This window comes from Struthio camelus, chromosome 12, assembly GCF_040807025.1.
Source record: "Struthio camelus isolate bStrCam1 chromosome 12, bStrCam1.hap1, whole genome shotgun sequence".
Lineage (NCBI taxonomy): Eukaryota > Metazoa > Chordata > Aves > Struthioniformes > Struthionidae > Struthio > Struthio camelus.
Window position 1 is genome coordinate 10,124,684 of NC_090953.1, and position 17,548 is coordinate 10,142,231.

General features: G+C 47.7%; 1 protein-coding gene across 3 annotated transcripts in view; it reads left to right on the top strand.

The window, feature by feature from the left end:
• Positions 1-2,151: 2,151 nt before the first annotated feature.
• The window catches only part of MINAR1 (membrane integral NOTCH2 associated receptor 1), a 30,889-nt gene continuing 15,492 nt past the window's right edge, over positions 2,152-17,548 (top strand). For 2 of the 3 annotated variants that reach the window (XM_068958345.1, XM_068958346.1), the window contains exons 1-3: positions 2,154-2,387; positions 9,166-11,509; positions 13,021-13,275. In XM_068958345.1, the coding sequence (XP_068814446.1) occupies positions 9,212-11,509; positions 13,021-13,275 (2,553 nt within the window). In that variant the 5' untranslated portion in view covers positions 2,154-2,387; positions 9,166-9,211. Of the gene's footprint in view, positions 2,388-9,165; positions 11,510-12,980; positions 13,276-17,548 lie in introns of those variants that run through there. The other variant, XM_068958347.1, reaches the window with a different exon arrangement.

A 17,548-nucleotide genomic window follows, 5' to 3' on the forward strand; every position in this document is an offset into this window, starting at 1 on the left:
TGTCTGGAGTATGACTTTCCACAGTTGTGGTCTCCTTGCGAAGCACGGCCTGACGGATCCAGGCTGTGGCTGGGGGATCGATGCTCTGCTCGACAGAGTAGCAGAGGATGCGTGTTGAAGAGCAGGTATGCAGTGAACCCGCTAGCTGACACCCAAACCGCAGCACTTCAGGCAGGAACGATGCACTGCCCAGCAGAGGCCAGCGCGCCTGCATCTGCAGCCACAGCGTGCAGCTCCTCCGGCGGAGGCTACAACCAGGAGCATTTGCCTTATCCAAGAAGTGAAATTCCAGAGGTGGGTTCCTCATCTCTCTCCATTGAAGCTTGAGCTTCTAAATTGCTGCCAGTTCTCACTGAGATGTTTACAGTAGGCAGTTTCATATCCCAACTAGAACTCGCAACAGTAAACACACACGCTAAGTGTGTGTTGATGGCACGCGACTGACTCGGCTGTACGGCCTCTTCTCCTCCCATGAGGAGTTCAGGTTTGGAAATCTGGGGGCTTCCTGTCGCTCAGGGAACTGCTGATCAGACATCCTTCTTCAAAATCAGTCAGGGAATATATTATTGACCTAATTATTATCTTTATTATGCTCCTTTAATTTCTTGCAGGACTTAGCTGCCAGCATGGGAGTAAACACGGGAAACCTGTCACCGCGTTTGTTGGTATCGTCAGTGAACTAGAGCCGTGGTACCCATTAGAGCTTCAGTCAAATACTGATCTGCGGCTAAAACAAATAGGATCAACTAGACCTGGACTAGCACTTTCCTCCTCCTTCCTTGGTGTTTGCAGTTCTGAAGGGTAAGACAGAGCTTTCTAGTGAATTTGTCCCATCCTGATTAACTGAAGCCACGTCCTCTAGGAAGCGGTATAGAGCTGAAATCATCCAACCCTGCCATTTACAGGTAAATAGCTATTTACAGCATAACACAGCCTGAAAAATGTGTGGAAAATAGGGCCCAAGGACATTGCCTCTTTCAGCGCTGTTAAGTAGTGGTAAGAATGAATGTCCAACAAACGCCTTTGTCTTTCACCTGCAGAGAAGCATGTTTATTTTCTCGTCTTGTACTGTTAGTTGCTATGTGCGTAAGTGTCTTTACAGGTACGATATATATACACTGAATTGCATATAGTGTTCTTCAAAGTCAGTGGAAGGACTGGCACGTCAGCGGGTTTCAGATGGAAACCCTCTCCTGACCCCTCGTTTCCTCCAGAAAAGCAGAGATGGTCAGAGTAAGTAAAATACATGGTTTTATGCCAGCTTGTCCGTAGCGATCCGGTGCTCGTGGCCTGTGTTAGTGCCTACAACCCACCGAATCCGTTTGCCTGGGAAAGAAAACCTGATATTCTGCTTCCCAAATGGGAGTAATGAGCTGAAAAGGAAATAGTCTTTGACATCGTCGTGTTTTACTCATCCAGCAGCCCCTCTACGGAAAACTCTGCAGCGTTTTGCAGGCCGTACGGTAAGGCTGGCCGCCGCCAGCCAGCCGAAGCTCCTACCGGCGAGGACTCGCGGCGGTGCCCGGCGCACCTGGTGCGCAGCGCCTGGCCGGCGGGCACCCACGCCACCCGGGCACCCGCGCCACCCGGCCTCCGCCGTGCCCAGGGCCTGGGCTGCGAAGGCGCCTGCACCCCGCGGGCCGGGGGCGTGCGGGGACGGCGGCGGGAGGGGGCGATGCGTCCTCCTGCCCCGCCGCGACGGCGGACGGGCTCCCCGGCGCCCCGCAGCCCCCTTTGCGCCAGGCTGCGACCCCGCCGCCACCGCCGCCCGGCTTTGGGGGAGGGAAACCACGGGGAGCGGAGGGGAGGAGAGGGCAGAGGAGGGCAGGGCAGCCGGAGCCGGAGCTGGGTGCCCGCTGCCCCCGGCGGCTCCGGGCTCGGGAGCGCCCGCAGCTCCCCCCCCACCCCGGGGCGGGCAGGCTGCGAGAGCCGCCGGGACTGGCCGCGATCGCGATACTAAAGAAATAAATAGAGAGACTTGAAAGGCGGCGCCAGGCTCCCCCCGCGCCCCGCCGGGGCCGGCGGAGCTGCCCCGCGCCCGCTGCCGCAGCCCCCCCGCGGCCGCGCAGCGCTGCGCCGGGGCGGGCGGGCCGGGGCGGCCCCGCCGCTGCGGCGGCGGGGGGGGGGGGAGGAGGAGGAGGAGGAGGAAGAGGGTAGGGGAGGCTCGGCCTGTGCAGCCCCCTCCCTCCGTCCCTCCTGTGCCAACCTGCTGCCGCCTTTGTCAGCGCAGCCCGGCGCTATGGCATCCTGCCGGGGCTTCGGGCTGGGGCTCCTCTTCTTCCTCCTCCTCCTCCTCCTCCTCGCCGCGAAGCCGCTGCTGCGGCGGAAGAGCCGGCCGTGAAGGCAGGCGCTCCCCCGCCGGAGCACAGGCAGGTGGCAGCCCCCAGGTGAGCCCCCGGCGCCGCGGCTGCGAGGAGAGGGGCGGGCAGGGACGGGGCTCGGCTCCCCCAGCCCCGAGAGACGGCGCGGGGGGGGGGGGGGTGCTGGGGGCGGCTGTGCCCCGCCGGGCACCGGCTGCAGGTGAGGAGCCCCCCGGCCCTGCGGTCCCCGCCGGGCATCCCGGGGTCGCATCTCTTTGTCAGCCTCCCAGGGAAACCGGGGGGGGGGGGGGGCTCAGAAATCTTGGAAACTCCTTCTGCCACTCCGGCACCTCCGCTCCAGTCCTGCACCGCTGGATCTGGCAGCTGGGAGAGGAGGGAGCATGGACACCCTGCCTTTCCCCGGGGGCTGGTGAACCCAGACGGACGGGGAGCGTAGATGGATGGGGAGCGCTGGGCATGGGAGCGAGGCGCGGGAAGGAGCTGCAATTGCCGGGTCTAGGGAGCCAGCCTGGGCAAAGTCAGATCCGAGGTGGTGGTGGTGGTGGTGGTGGTGATGTTCTAGGTTTGCCTCGCAAAACAGTCCTTGCAAAATCCAGGCTGACCACGGATGGAACGAGTTGTTCACGTTTAACTCAGTTAGACCTTTCTGCGTCTGACACTGTTTGTGGTGATGCCTCATTATGCAAAAATTTCCAGGAAAAATGTAACCTGCATGTATTTTCATAATGTTTTGACACAACAGTATTTGTGTGTTTGTATGGGCCAATAGTTGGCAAAGAATAACCATGAGCATATGATGCAGTAATAATTCAAGTAATTCAATGCACAGTTTTAGAATGGTTGTTTGCTTTAAGTAGCCTTAACCTGGGTTACATAATTGAACAATACAAATGCTAAGACTAACATTATCGTGTAATAAAAGAAAACCTTGTTCAACTCGAGCTCTGACAGAGCCATAAGGATACGCTGGCTTTACCCACAAGTTCTTACTTAATTTATGCACTGGGAGGCTTTAGAAACTGCTGAATTTTGTAGGGGGCTGAAATGTTGTGCAAGAGTACTTTTACAGTATAACCTGCCTCTGTGCATAAGCTGGGTTTGCAAAGCATAGTTTTATCAGGCTTATTTGCACAAGACGAGAACCAGAAAATAGCAACTTGTTTCAGTGCTAGTCCAGACCAAAAAAGGCAGGTGAGCCGCAGATTAGATTAGCGGTAAGGATGTCTGTGAGGGTACAGAACATACATTATTTCCATGCAGAACAGTAGTAAGCTATTTGCTAGAGCTAGTGGACAAGCTCCTCCAAGCTCCAGCGTATTAGCTCCCGGGCTGCAGGCGTTCACCTCTTTGGCGCTGGGGGAGCGAATAAAAATCACACCGGTGAGGTACGGAGCCAGCAGAAATTTCGTACCTGCCCTAGGGGCAGGAATCCTCCCGGCTCCCAAACGCCCAGGGTGATAGTCTCAAAGAGACAGCGTGTGTTGGGCAGCCGAGAGGACCCCTCTCCTTAGTGAGGGGAGCAGGGAAGCAATTGCCATAGCACAGTGGGGGCTCCAAAGCGCTCTTTTCAGTGTTCTTTTTAGTGAGTAGCAGGAAGCAGGGGAGGGGGAGAAATGAGAGGTGTGAGGAAACCGGCTTTGTTTTGAGAGTACCGGCTCCCACACGTGTGCGCGGTGGAAGCCACGCAGGGCTCGAGGTGCTCGTTTGTCAGAAATTCCTTAATGTTTTGACAGAGAAATGGATTTGAGTGTGTGGGAAAAAACAGAAGCCAAATTCCATCGCAATGCATTACATGTTTCACGCGAGGCGTGCGTTTGCCTGCCTTGTTTTATTGTATCTGGCGCTGGCGAGACAGGCGAAAGATTTATGAGCTCAAGTTAATAGTAAAACAGCATATTACAGGCTCTATATTAATGTTCTCCTGCACTGAAGTAGCTGGCTCTTTCTGTGTGAATTTATGCAAGGATTGCTTGCTCTATGTGTCGCTACTGTAATGGTTTTATAGGGTGGCCCGTTAGTCACTGTGGGGGGAGGAAGCAAAACAAGGATGCTGTTTCCCTCTTGGCAAATCAAAGGGAGAGGGAAATGATGACTCCAGCAACTGCATCTGTGTATTAGCTGCACCTGCTGTGGATATCAGGAAACAGGGAGCGCAAATGTCAGGAGCACAAAGAACAGGGAAGAAAATGAAGGAGGAGATAAGGGAGGAAGATAACGGGGACTGTCTGCCAGTGGCCATGATTCAGGCTCATGCGAGGCACCTTTCCACCCCACAGCTGCTTGGGAAAGTCTGGTGGTGGGACTTTCTCTTGAATCACGTGCCAGGATTTTCTGCCCCAATGTGTGCTCCCCTTAGTGGATGCGGTGACACAGGGTTTGTGCTGAAGGTGCCACCTGGGAACGTGGCCCTGGAGCAGGGTAGCAGTAGTTTTAATTTCATAAACCATTGGGGATGGGGAATTTACAGCATAATCAGCTGGTGAGGGGGACCCCTGCCCCAGTGCTGATTCGGGGAGGTGATGAGGAACAGAAGCACGTTCTGGTACTCCTGAGGGGAAGAAAGCTGAGTAGAAGAATGTACAGGTTTCCCTGGTCTGGAGGACCGTGGAGGAGAGGTCTCATGGAGAACTGATGTCCTAAAGCAACCAGAAAACAGAACAATGTATTCCCCTTGTGCAGCTGAAAGCATAGCTAGGGATGGAAGTTGCAATCTTAATACTTCTGGTCTGCTCCTCCAGAGGCTGAAACAAGAGGTTAATGGTAAGACGAGCTCAGTTCATTGCTCTGAGTGCAGGGCAAGAAGGCATTGATTTGTGGTAAGCTGAAGCTCATCTGTGAACAGTGAGAGTCCGACCCCATCGACGGGCTGTGCAATATGATGTTGTACGAGTCCGCACTGTGATAGAATTGTGCTATTAGAGCTGCAAACGTTGAGTCTTAGAAGAGCTAAGTCAAAATGACCCTCCCCATATTAATATAATAAAATCTTTCAAGATGAAATGTTAAATGGCTCATTTGGTCAGAGACTGTCTTGCTGAAAACAAATAAGCTAAATCCTGTCCGTGTTCGGTCAGCTCAATGCCTCTGGAGACCAATGTCAGTTGGGGACAGGGATGTGCGGCCACTGCAGGTAGCAGAATTTGATGGAATTGAGGCCATCTGAGCTGGCCCCGTGCTGTTGCTTTTGCTGTGGGTGCTTTTATTCACTTTGCAACTTTTGACTCTTTCATGACCCTGTACTCTCTCTAAAGAATAGTGTGCTTATTTTGGATCTTTGCATTTATGTGCCATGACCAGGGCTATTCCAGTCCCGCTTCGAGAGATAATGAATGAACCTGGACCTAACAGCTGAGACAGTGCATGGCAAAGTGCCACATGGCCAAGTGCTTGGCACCTGGGATGTGACAGCTCCCTGGGTGACTTGCCAAGAGGCACCTGTCTCAGTCACAGGCTGTTATGTGGTTTGACAAAAGACAGGGGAGCTTAACGTGCCACAAAAAACCTGGGCACTAGGTTTGCCCGATTTTTATGTCCCTGACCCTGGAAACAAAGTTTTGAGGCCTTTATAAGGGTAGCATATCCCATTCTGTGTTTTTTCCCAGCCTGAATCTGTTGCATGAACCACAAGCAACGTTTGTGAACTTCTAACACAAGGGAGCACCCGTTTCTGCACTCAGCTTAAAGCCCAGAGGCACCTTTTCGTACCTCAGTGCGTAAACAGAAAGCTGTTAACAGCCGAGGGGTGAAGAGGAAATTGCTCTAACTCCTAGGCTGTCTGCTTTTCCTGAGGACCTGTATCTGATTTTTGCAACCTTCCTTTTCAATTCCCACCTTCCCCTACCTGAACCTCTGCTGAGCAAATTGGCAGGATTGTCACCTCTCTGGGTTCAGCTGTCCCCTTCACCCTTGTCTCGAAGCCTCTGTCACCCCCTTATCCCTTTTCTGCTTTACAGCTGACCACCACCTTCCAAAGCTTGGGGCAGGACTGTAGGGCAGAGACACCCCAGAGGTCCCATCCTGAGCTAAACCAGGTCTAGTAGAGCACCTCTGCTTGGGATCCACTCTTCGCTGCCCTTGCCTTACCATTCGGGTGCTGACTCGAGTCCCCAAACCAAGACTCCTCGTCGGTACTTGTCTAGCTAAATAAAAGCAGTGCAAGATGCAGGGGTGTTCAGGGCTTCTGAATTTACTGAACTTGTCCACACTCAGCACCTGTGAAAATCAGGCTGCACCTAAGTTTTGTTGGATTCATAGGGGTGGATTTTAGAAATCGGAATTGAAGTTAAAACCTCTGATGGGAGGGGTACTCTAAGAACAGCTTTGTGCAAAGTAGAAATAAACCAGGAAACTACCTAGGACATCCTCACTGGGATGAGAGAGTACAGCTAGTGTGCTTGGAAAGAGTAGGGGAGAAAAGGGGTTGGCAGTTTTAAGAAATACAGTATTTCGAACTCGCTACTTGCATTTTAGCAAGAGTGTGAATGGAGAGAAAGCAGGGCTTTGGCAGGCCAGTGCAGAGAGAGTAGAGTGCGTATTGGGCTGTGAAAACACATATCCATATGAGGGTTTTGTGAGAAGCTGTGAAGTTATGAATAGGGGAAGGTATTTGCTTTTGCTTGTGTTCAGCATGGAGGTGGCAAAACAAAGACAGATTTCCATTCTTGCCACATCTGGTAAATAACATGCTAAAAGTTGTCTTGCACCCCTTGTCCCCTGACAGCTGGGGAAGATTCCCAGCTTCTGCAAGGCCCGTGTTTGAAGTTTGCTCTAGGGGTGCTTGGCCACTTTGGTGGCGGGTAGGAAGAGCTGTTTGGACCTAGCGTGGAAACCTTGTTTTCTAACGGTGACGTGTTGGAGAAATACAAAGGCCGGCTGATAAAGAGGTTGTGCCTCCAAGCACTCACTGATAATAAAGAGAGAAGGGATGCAGCCATCCTCCAGCTTTTAGCGTTGCTTTCCACAGCCAAGCACTGAGGAATATATTTTTGCTCTCTTGTCAGCTAGCAGAAGAGCTGAGCTGCTCTACATATTACAGGAGCTTTAAAAGCAGACATGCACACAGCAGAGGTATTGGAAAATCCCTATGGCCATTGGTTTCTGTGAGCTGTGTTTACAGTCACAGAAACGCGTTCACATTGTTGCTCCTCAACTTCTGATTATAGACAGCAGAAAAATATTTCTTAAATAAACAGCCAAATCTGCATGGAAATTTGCTTCGTATTCTTACAGGCAACCTCGTGGCTTGCTTTTTTCCCTCTAGAAGATGGTACTGTGGCATTAGCTACCAAAGCTGATGTACTTTGGCTTCTGACATTGACAGCGATTGCTCGTGTGTAATGTTGGGTCCAGGTGAAAGGCTAAGAGAGAGGGGACAGGAATTCCCCATTCCTGGTGCTGAGGAGTCCTGGTGTTTCTGGTGGGGAGATGACTTTTCTAGTGAGAAATAAGAAACCTTGTAAGGTTGACTTTTGTACTTTGCCATTTGGATAGATATTCTGCCTGAGATTAAGGTAGAGAGACTGGTTTCTGGGGACACTGAAGGGTGGAAGTGAATGGAGGGAAGATGCCATAGCTCTTTGGGGAAGGGATAATGTTTTTGTCATTCCTATCAGTAGGAATAAAAAAGAGAAAGTGCCTGAACATAGGAATTGCTGGGCTGCATCATCCTGTGATCTGTCTAGTCCCGTTAGCTGTCTCTCCTAGTAGCCAGCAGCAGAGACGTGGACAAGAGTATTTGCAATAGGCAAGTGTAAAATAATCTGCCCCCATCAACATCTTTTCCTAATCCATAGTAGCTAGAGATTGATTTCAACCCAGAAAGCATGGGGTTTATATCCTTCCACATGTGTTTGCTAGTGTTAGCTGCGCTTGCTTGAGCTGTTTTCATTATCCACGTACATGTGCAGCCTTTGCTCTCCACCTCTGCCTCACCGTTTAAGGGCAGTGAATGGAGTTGCGTTCCCTGGGTTTCTCTGGGAGCGCATCACTGAAGAGGATATTCTCTGTCCTTGATGTTTCTCAGTCTTCAAATCCACCCTGATTGGCAGTCAGCCCTCTAGCATCTGCTGGATTGGTTTCAAGATTCAGAGGGATTTTTTTTTTAACTCTTTCTGCTCTTTTCTGAATTTTGTACTTCATTGCTGAAATGGGGCGCACTCACATTTTCAGATGGAACAAGACTGATCTCCCATTCCTGAATCATAAACTGAGGAAAATGTATTTCTGAAAAAAGCATCATGATATCTAGAAGAGCTAATTCAAAATAGAGGAGAACATAATGTTTTTAAATATGCAAGATGGTAATTATCTGCTCAGACACTCCCCAACAGCTACCAAAAGTTTATTGCGGAAAATCTTCGTGAGTGTCGTTTGCAGTCAGACATGAGAACAGCTGGGGTTATCGCGGTGTGGTAGATCACTCCTGGTTCCAGAGCAGGGCATGGAATTGTTGCCAGTTCGACACATCTGTACTTTCAACCTCCTGTACACTGATAAGATATTTTGTGAAAGCCCAGTAGCAAGTGGGCCATGACTGTATATTTGCCATTAGTTCAGATGCTGCAAAGCTTCTGCTGTTTTTTCACTTGCTCGCTTTAGTAGACAGGCCCACAGACATAAATGAGCCTCCTTGGATGAAATCCTGGTTCTGCTGAAGCATTATTGACTTCATCGATGCTAGGATTGCAGCCTTGGAGTTTGGAAACATGAGGGTGGGTTATACAACTGAACCCTCAACCCCATGGCTAGGTAGTCGGGTTAAATCTGTGGCTGAACACAATCTGTCCTGAATATTATCTATGGATGATTTACAATCTTTTTTGTTTGTTGTTGTGTATTACTGTAGAAGTGGAACGTAGCTTCCAGGCTAAACAACAAAATACGCATAAGCCATGGAGACCAACCAGGAATCCTCACTCTTCCTGGTGAAGATTTTGGAAGAGCTGGATACTAAGCAGAATACCGTTTCTTATCAGGATCTCTGCAAATCACTGTGTGCGAGGTTTGATCTGTCCCAGTTGGCCAAGCTCAGAAGCGTGCTGTTTTACACCGCTTGCCTGGATCCTAATTTCCCAGCGACTTTGTTCAAAGACAAAATGAGATGCACTGTAAACAATCAGCAATCAAAGAAAATCATGGTTGCAGCAGATATAGTAACAATATTCAACCTTATACAAATGAACGGGGGAGTGGCCAAGGAAAAACTTCCAGTTGCAAGGCAGAAAGTGAAGAAGAAAGAATCATTTGAGTCCTGTAGATCTGACACGGAAATCTGCAATATGGCAGACTGCGTGCCTAACTGTGAGCTGAACGACCAGGAATTTAACAGGGGCTTTTCAGCCAGAAGGTCTTCAAAATGTAGAAAGATGGATTGCAAAGACTGTCAACAATTTGTTCCCTCATCAGAACCAAACTTTTTACTTGGCGTTAATAAGGAGATGAAGGGCCGGGCTGCCTCTCTGGACAGGCTGCAGGCTCTAGCGACCTACTCCATTGCCACGTCTCCGCCATGCGAGATGCAGAGCACGTATTTCCCAATGAACATTGAAAATGAATCTATTTCAGACCAGGACTCCTTGCCTATAAGTGCAGGTATAAAAGAAACCTTCATTTCAAACGATGAGCCGTTTGTGATGCAGTCGTGTGTCCAGAAAAGAAATATATTCAAAGAAGATTTTCATAATCTGATTACCATATCTCCCAGCTTAATACCATCCAATAAAAAGCCAGAAGATGGACACAGAGAGCCTCAGAACAGGAAAGAAAGCGCTAAGCAGACTTTCTTCAACCACAGCTTTGAAATGCCCTACAGCAGTCAGTACTTGAATCCAGTTTATTCTCCTATACCAGACAAAAGACGAGTGAAACATGAAAGTTTAGATGATCTTCAAGCTTCAACATATTTTGGCCCTACTACTGTTCTCGGGCCTCAGGACACCAAAAAGTGGACTGGAAAGCCAAGCAAACAAACTGCCTGGCCAGCTAAAAGCTGGAGTTTAAATACTGAGGAGGTACCTGACTTTGAACGATCCTTTTTTAATAGGAAGCAGTCTGAAGAGAAGCCGCGATACCAGAGTTCAAACTGCCCATCCCCAAACTTTCCTCCAGCTGACAGGCATCAGTCCTATCTAAACACCAAGGATCAGCAACCAATTATGCAGGCAAACTATGCTGTGAAACAAAATGGACATAAACCCAAGGAGATTCCTTCTATTCTAGATGTGGAGAAACATGAGCCAGTCAAAAAGTTCAAGGATAAAAGCATTAATTGTACTTCTGTTCAGATCTTAAGCATTGACCGAACCACAAGTGTTGGGACACAAACGGAGCAGCAAGTTCTGGACCACAAAAAATGCAAGGATTTGTGTGCACCGAGCCAAGCCAAGTATGGAGAGCGACACTCTCTAAAGCAGTCGGATGATGACTCTGAAATTGTGAGTGATGATATCAGTGACATTTTCCGTTTTTTGGATGACATGAGTATCTGCGGATCCACAGGAGTGATGCAGTCTTCATGCTACAACAGCACCGGTTCCTTGTCTCAGGTACATAAATCTGACTGTGAGAGCTCACCTGAGCATAATTTGACTAAAATCTCCAATGGGAATGTCAGCAACAAATTAGATAAAGTGGTCCGGGCAGATATCAGTAATACAGATGATGAACTGAAAACGAGTGTCTGCAAATTAGTTTTGAGGATTGGTGAAATAGAAAAGAAACTGGAATCTCTCTCAGGTGTCCGAGAAGAAATCTCCCAAGTCCTGGGAAAATTAAGCAAGTTGGATCAAAAAATTCAGCAGCCAGAGAAGGTCAGCGTACAAATAGATCTTAATTCTTTGACAAGCGAGGCTGCATCAGATGAGAGTAACTCCCCCCAGATATTTCAGTGTCACAACACTCCTCATGGAGGTAAACTGGAGAATAACCCAGAATGGTGCTGTTCAGATGCCAGTGGAAGTAATAGTGAGAGTCTTCGAGTAAAAGCCTTAAAAAAAAGTTTATTTACTAGGAGGTCATCAAGATCATTAACAGAAGAAAATAGTGCAACTGAATCCAAAATAGCAAGTATTTCAAACTCTCCCCGAGATTGGAGAGCTATTACTTATACCAACCAAGTTGGCATTACAGAAGAAGAGATGAAAGAGAGAGATGGAGGAGAAAATAAGGACTGGCACAGGAAATCTAAAGAGGTAATTTCAACTTTAACTCACATAATAAGCACTTAAAAATAATCTAGTTATGAATGTCTTCCATATTCATCACAAGCCTCAGGGTATGACAATACTTTGCTCTGCTATATTATGCCTGTCTTTATCGTTATCGTAATTGAGTGATTTTGTACCTATATATTCTGGCTTGGCAGCTGCAATATGGTCAAGTTGTTCCTAAAAGCACTTTACTCTTTTGAAAAGGGAGGGGGTTAATTTGAGTAAAATCTCTGGGAGAGGATGATGTTCTTCGTCATCAGTGGTGATAAAAGGAGGTCGAGTAATTAACTTGATGAGAAGAATGCAAGGAAAATTGTTACAGTCTGAAATTCTCTAGTGGTTGTTTTAGAATGAATATTTGGAAATTCCATTGTGATGGCTTTTATCAGAGAAGTATGTGCGTATTTAAAAGGCAACAAACTAAATAGATGGATATGAATTTCTCAAGAAAAGAAGTCTTGTGCGTGCAGTGTGAGACACAAACTGTAATTATATTTTCTTTATTTGACTGTCATGGTCCTTTATATGGGTCTTAAATCTCCTTTTGTGGGAAGACAGCATACTTGTGGTCTCCTTTCAGTTGTTCAGAAAAACTGTGTCCATCCCTCCTCGTAAACGCCCACTCCCATCTTAGGAAACTGCATAGCCATCATGGCCGCCCTTGTGCTGTGCCCTGATTGCTGCTCAGTTAACCTGTGGATGGTGCAGTAGGTCATTTCTATTTTGTGGACAGCAGGGCCCAGTGGAGAGGTCTGGGGCGGGTGTCCTTTGGTTCCTGTGTAAATCAGGACTGTGTGACAAGGTATGCCTTGTCAGGAGGGGGAACAGGGGCAGGGAACCGAGGAAGGAGAGGTAGAGTTTGGATGCAGACAAGTGCAACTGCAGGAACAAAAAATCTTGGGTTTTTAGCAGGTTGTAGAAGGGGCAAGAAGGTTACCTTTAATAAGCCAAAACCGTGGCATTTCTGCAGGCTGATCTGTCCAGGATGAAATGTTTGAAAGTCCCTTCCTCCCTCGTGTGGAGGATCGTGTCTGACACTGGATCAGTACCAGGCATGCTGTGAAATCAAGGGGATGCTACCTCGTGGCTTCCCTCAGGATTTGTTCATGTTGTGGAAGCAGAAATCTGGAAACCTCCTTGGGGCTCTTAGCTTTTCCAGATCAGCTAGGCTTTTCTGAATGTCAGAGCATCTTCAGAATAGTTTTATAACCTATAAACAATACAAAACCTAAATTTCCACTGCTGCATTAGCTTTGCATTCGTGTAATGGCAAACACGGAGTTGTGCCTGTACAATGCCTTCTTCATCTGGCTGTGAGGAGAGGGTGGGTAAATGGATTAAGGCCGTCCAAGACCTTTGTCCTAGCTGATACTTTTCTTACCACAACTTAAGCATTATTGTATGGTGAATTTGAAAGGAATAGCTCTGCCCTTTGTGTTTAACCCCCTCATAGTCCTGTTTCTTCTCTCAAATTCTTTTGAACCTTGTTGCAGGCAGACAGGCAATATGAAATCCCACAGCCACATAGACTCTCTAAACAGCCAAAAGATGCTTTCTTGATTGAACAAGTGTTTAGTCCTCATCCATACCCTGCATCACTCAAGTCACACATGAAGAGCAACCCGCTCTACACAGATATGAGGTTGACAGAGCTGGCTGAAGTGAAACGTGCCCAGCCATCGTGGACCATAGAGGAATATACAAGGAACTCGGGGGATAAAGGCAAAATTGCAGCATTGGATCTACAAGTGAGTCCCATTTGTTTCATTTGAATGGCTTGATCGTGAATAGATGTTGCCAGAATATGCATTTAAGAGGGGATTTGGATAGCTCAGGAAGGAGCTGTGCAGTTTTGAGCCTCTAATCTTGCTGATCCTCCTCCATCCTGGCCAAGGACAAGGAAAACAAGTGGATGTTTGATTGCTGAAATGTGATCCTTGACAGGGTTGGTGCTCCCCATTCATTCTGTAGTGGAGAGATGTCTGCCAAGCCATTGCTGGTTTGCTAGCTCTAAAAGAGACTGGGGATGGAGGGGTGAGGAGATGAACCAGTCCCTGATCACAGTAACGCTGTGGGGCGCAAAATCTGGCATTGCTGCTTTTTCTTCTATACTTCTGTCAGAACTGCTCATGGTGAATTTAAGTGTTAGGGCTTTTTACATTTAACTAGCAACGTGATCGTGAAATATTTGTGGAAGACTTTTAATACTATTGTTCTTATTGAAACACGTCACTGTTGCAGCCTCAAAGTGGCTGTTGGAAGCCATGGTCATCTGAAGAGCAGATCAGTTAATGGTGTGTTTTGTTAGTGTTTCAGTTCAGCTTGAGGTGTGCCTTTGAGATGAATCTCTTGATGGTTCCTGCTTGCCTGGCTTTGGTTCACGTTGCAGAGCGGTCTCCGAGAGAGCAAACCAAGTGTATTTGATGAAACTCTACCACATGTTGCATTCTCGGAGCAAGTGATGCCCTTTCAAAAACTAATAGACCAGACTAGAGCTAGTCCAGGGTACCTCTCTCCCTGTGAAAGCAAAGGGATAGATACTGGGACCCTGCTGTTTCTACAGCTCCATTCCTATCAGGTCACACAACTTGCTAACGTAGACATAGCCCCCCGCCACCGCCCCCCCCCCCAAAAAAAAAAAAAAAAAGTGTACTTTTCTGCAACAAGCAGAGCAGAGTGAGTTACTGAAAGACAAATCCAAATTTTGGATTTAAATTTTCCCAAACTACAGTGCATTAGAAATCAGGTTCCTCATCTATAATGGGCTGCCCAGATCCAGAACTGAGCCACCCGTGTTGGGATCCCCTAATAAGGGTTACCCTGCCTAGCCCAATAAAGGCGAGGAATCTTCTAGGAAGGACGATTATCTGAGCACAGGTTTAAAAAGGAAACATGAAGAATGCCGTTCAAAATGTGTTGCAATATTTGGTCGTGAAACACAAAATGCGTGACAATGAAATCCATGCTGACACACAGAGCATTGTGCATCACTTATATGCATTAATACAGCAGCATTTATGTATATTTAGACAAAAATAGGAACTATCCCTGCATGCAGAGCACAGTGGAAGGGATTGGTGCCGCCCTCAGGCATTTGGGCACCTTGCGTGTGCTTGCGTGCTCCAAAGCAGACGCGAGAGCTGCAGCAGCTGGACCACACTGACCTACAGCTTAAGGGCTTTTTGGCACAGCACTAACCCATCTCTGTGTTAGACAGAGTGCAGTGTAGCCATATATGCAAAGGGAAGATCCCCGAAGCTTGTCTACCAAGGCAGGTGGCAAGCAAGAGACTCGTTGCTTGGCATCACCTCTCAATAGCATCGTGTTGAGGTACCTAACCCAGCTCCAGACCCGTCAGGCTAAGCCACAGGGGAGCATTAGGGCACTATACGAAAGAGTCAGCCCAAGCAGAAGTGCCATGCTACTGCTTCAGGAACCCACATTAGCTGGTTTAGGATTAAAGTGATGACCCACATAGTGCTACAGTGCAACTCCCATGGATGTTCATGCAGGAACTTGGGCACAGCAAATTTACCTCCCGGCTTAGCTCGTGCTAGTTTCCCTGGCCAGACTAGTCCCTGTTTCTTGCTATGGCCAAAGTGCACTCGGGAAAAAAAGCGAGTAGTACAAAGAGCAGGCTGCATCTTGCCTTGGCTGCCCACTGCTCCTTGGGACTTAGATGCGTGAGAGCTATCCTATCCCTATAGGGATTCCTATCCCTGGCATTGCAGACTGTACGCTAGAGTAGGAATAGGCTGAAAGAAGTTCCTCTGCAGCAGGCAGCCAGAAAAACATCTCTTACCTACTGTGCAGAGGCAACAAGGGGAGTGATATTTGGAAGCAAAGTTCCCCTGGGAGAAGTGTGCTCCATCTGGTCCTTGTAGGGCCATTTTATTCCATGTAAGCAGCTCTATGCAACTGCGAGCAAACCAGAGAAATCGGCTTTATTGTCATCATTTATCTTTAGGATAAAGGTGATAAAATTTTACCAGTCTGATTCCTTCCTCCAAAAGGACTGTCAGAAATGCATCTCTTCTGCAAAGCCCATGTCTAGACTTTGTAATAGAGCTTACTGACAAACTTAAAAAATAGACACAGACTGATGTGTGGGTTTTTTCCTAGTGATTAAGTTTATTAGAACTGAAAGTAAATACATTATGCTTTAATGAACATTCCTGCGTCTGGCAATGAAGTGGGAAAGGAAGCTGATTAACAGTAATGGACCTTTTTAATAATGCATCTTCCTTCTGAAGTAGTTAAAAGGTCAATAGCAAAGCAGAGAGGCCAAAATTATAATTTCCTTGAGGTAAAACATGGCTATCTTTTTTTTTTTTTTTTGTCTGTTTATTTAAAACTTATCTTGGAGTCCAGCAAGTCTGTTGGTCTTCCTTCTTTGAAAAAGAAACTGCAAAACTATAGTAAGGCCAGAGTTTGTCCCAGGTCTATGAGAGATCTCCTTGCGTTGGTCTTCGTATGAAGAGCCCCTACGATGAGACATACAATCAGGCTATTTTCTGATGCCTTTAGAGAAAAGCAAGCTAGTTTTTCACAGTTTACTATTTGGAAGGCTGGAATAGGTCATTCACAGACCGAATGGTGCAGTCTCAGACTCGGTTGATGGTCTGTGTTTTAGTGTACTGGTACTGTCAGACAGATCTCCATTAAATGATCGTAAAACTGTTGCTTAACTTTAATTGTTTATTTGTAGGGTAGCTGTAAAATCATTTCTTGTAGTAGTTCCATACATAAAGCAAATGCTGCTTCAGGCAATCAGTAGCTTGTGGTCACAAAATCTGAATTAGCCAATTAAAGGCTTATTGAAATCCCTCCCTCTCAAGTCAGTGGGAGTTTCTTGGTGCTGAGCCCAATGAGCTTTGGATCAGGCCCGTGAGGAGCACGGGAAAGGTATGTGTTAGACTATTCTCACTGGAGCATTTTTATGTGGAATCTTTTTCATTTTTGAAAGAAATGGCCTTTTGGAGCCTCAGACACAGGAGACAGCTTTGAGAAAAAGCTGTCATTTTTTAAAATGTTCTTTTTCTTCCCCTGTTCACATTTCTGTTTTATATCTTTCTGCTGATAAGTGCAATGTAATGCCTGGGGTCTGGATTTTCCACATTTTATTTCCTATTTTCCCTTGCAGAAAGGATGAAGGGAGAAAACAAACATGGTGGAAATGCAAAGCTTGGAGAGTTCAGAAATCCTAAAGAAGAAAAAAACTAAAAGAAAAAAAAAAGATTAAAAAATAAAACACTCAGATGGAGATGCTGATGGGAACTCCCCATACAGCCTTTCATCCTGTGACCAGTTCAGATTTTCTTCACCTTTTTTTTGTTAGCTTGTGAAATGAGAGGGCAAAGTCTTTCATTTCTTAAACTTACTCTTAAGGGAGTCCCCTAACCCAGAGGGAGCCGGACGCTGGCAGTCAGCAGGGAGATGCCACCTGTGGAAGCACAGATTGTGCCCAGGATTAAATGGTGCCACCCGCGGGGACAGGCTGGAGGGTGTCATGTGTGGCAGCAAATCAGTGCCACGTGCCCAGTTCACCGTCACCTCTTGCCCCTGAAGCGTCGTGCATGCGGGTGCTGTTGGGGGGGCGCAGCTGGAAGCAGAGGGTGAAGCCGAGGGTGACGCTGCCCGGGGGGCCCGTGGGTGCGTGCGCACCCCGCACCTCCGCAGCGCCCTCGGGGCTGGCTCTCTGCCACCCGGGGGTCCGTGACCTGCCCGTCCACAGGGTCTGGGTGCAGGATGGGGCTGGGTAATTACCTGGGATTAGCGGTCCCTGCTCTGAGACTGCTGAGGGCTTGGGACTTTCTCTGGCAATGCCCTCTCGTTGCTATTTCCTGTGTGTTTTGTGTATAGAAATATAGCGTGGCTATAAAAAAAGACAAGAGAATATGTGAATGTTAACATCTACGTGTGGCACAATATGAGGGCAATGTACTTCAAAGTCAGGTGCAAGAGTAAATGCTACAGTACGCAAACAATTACATGCAATGAGTTCAGCTGTCAACAGGAGGG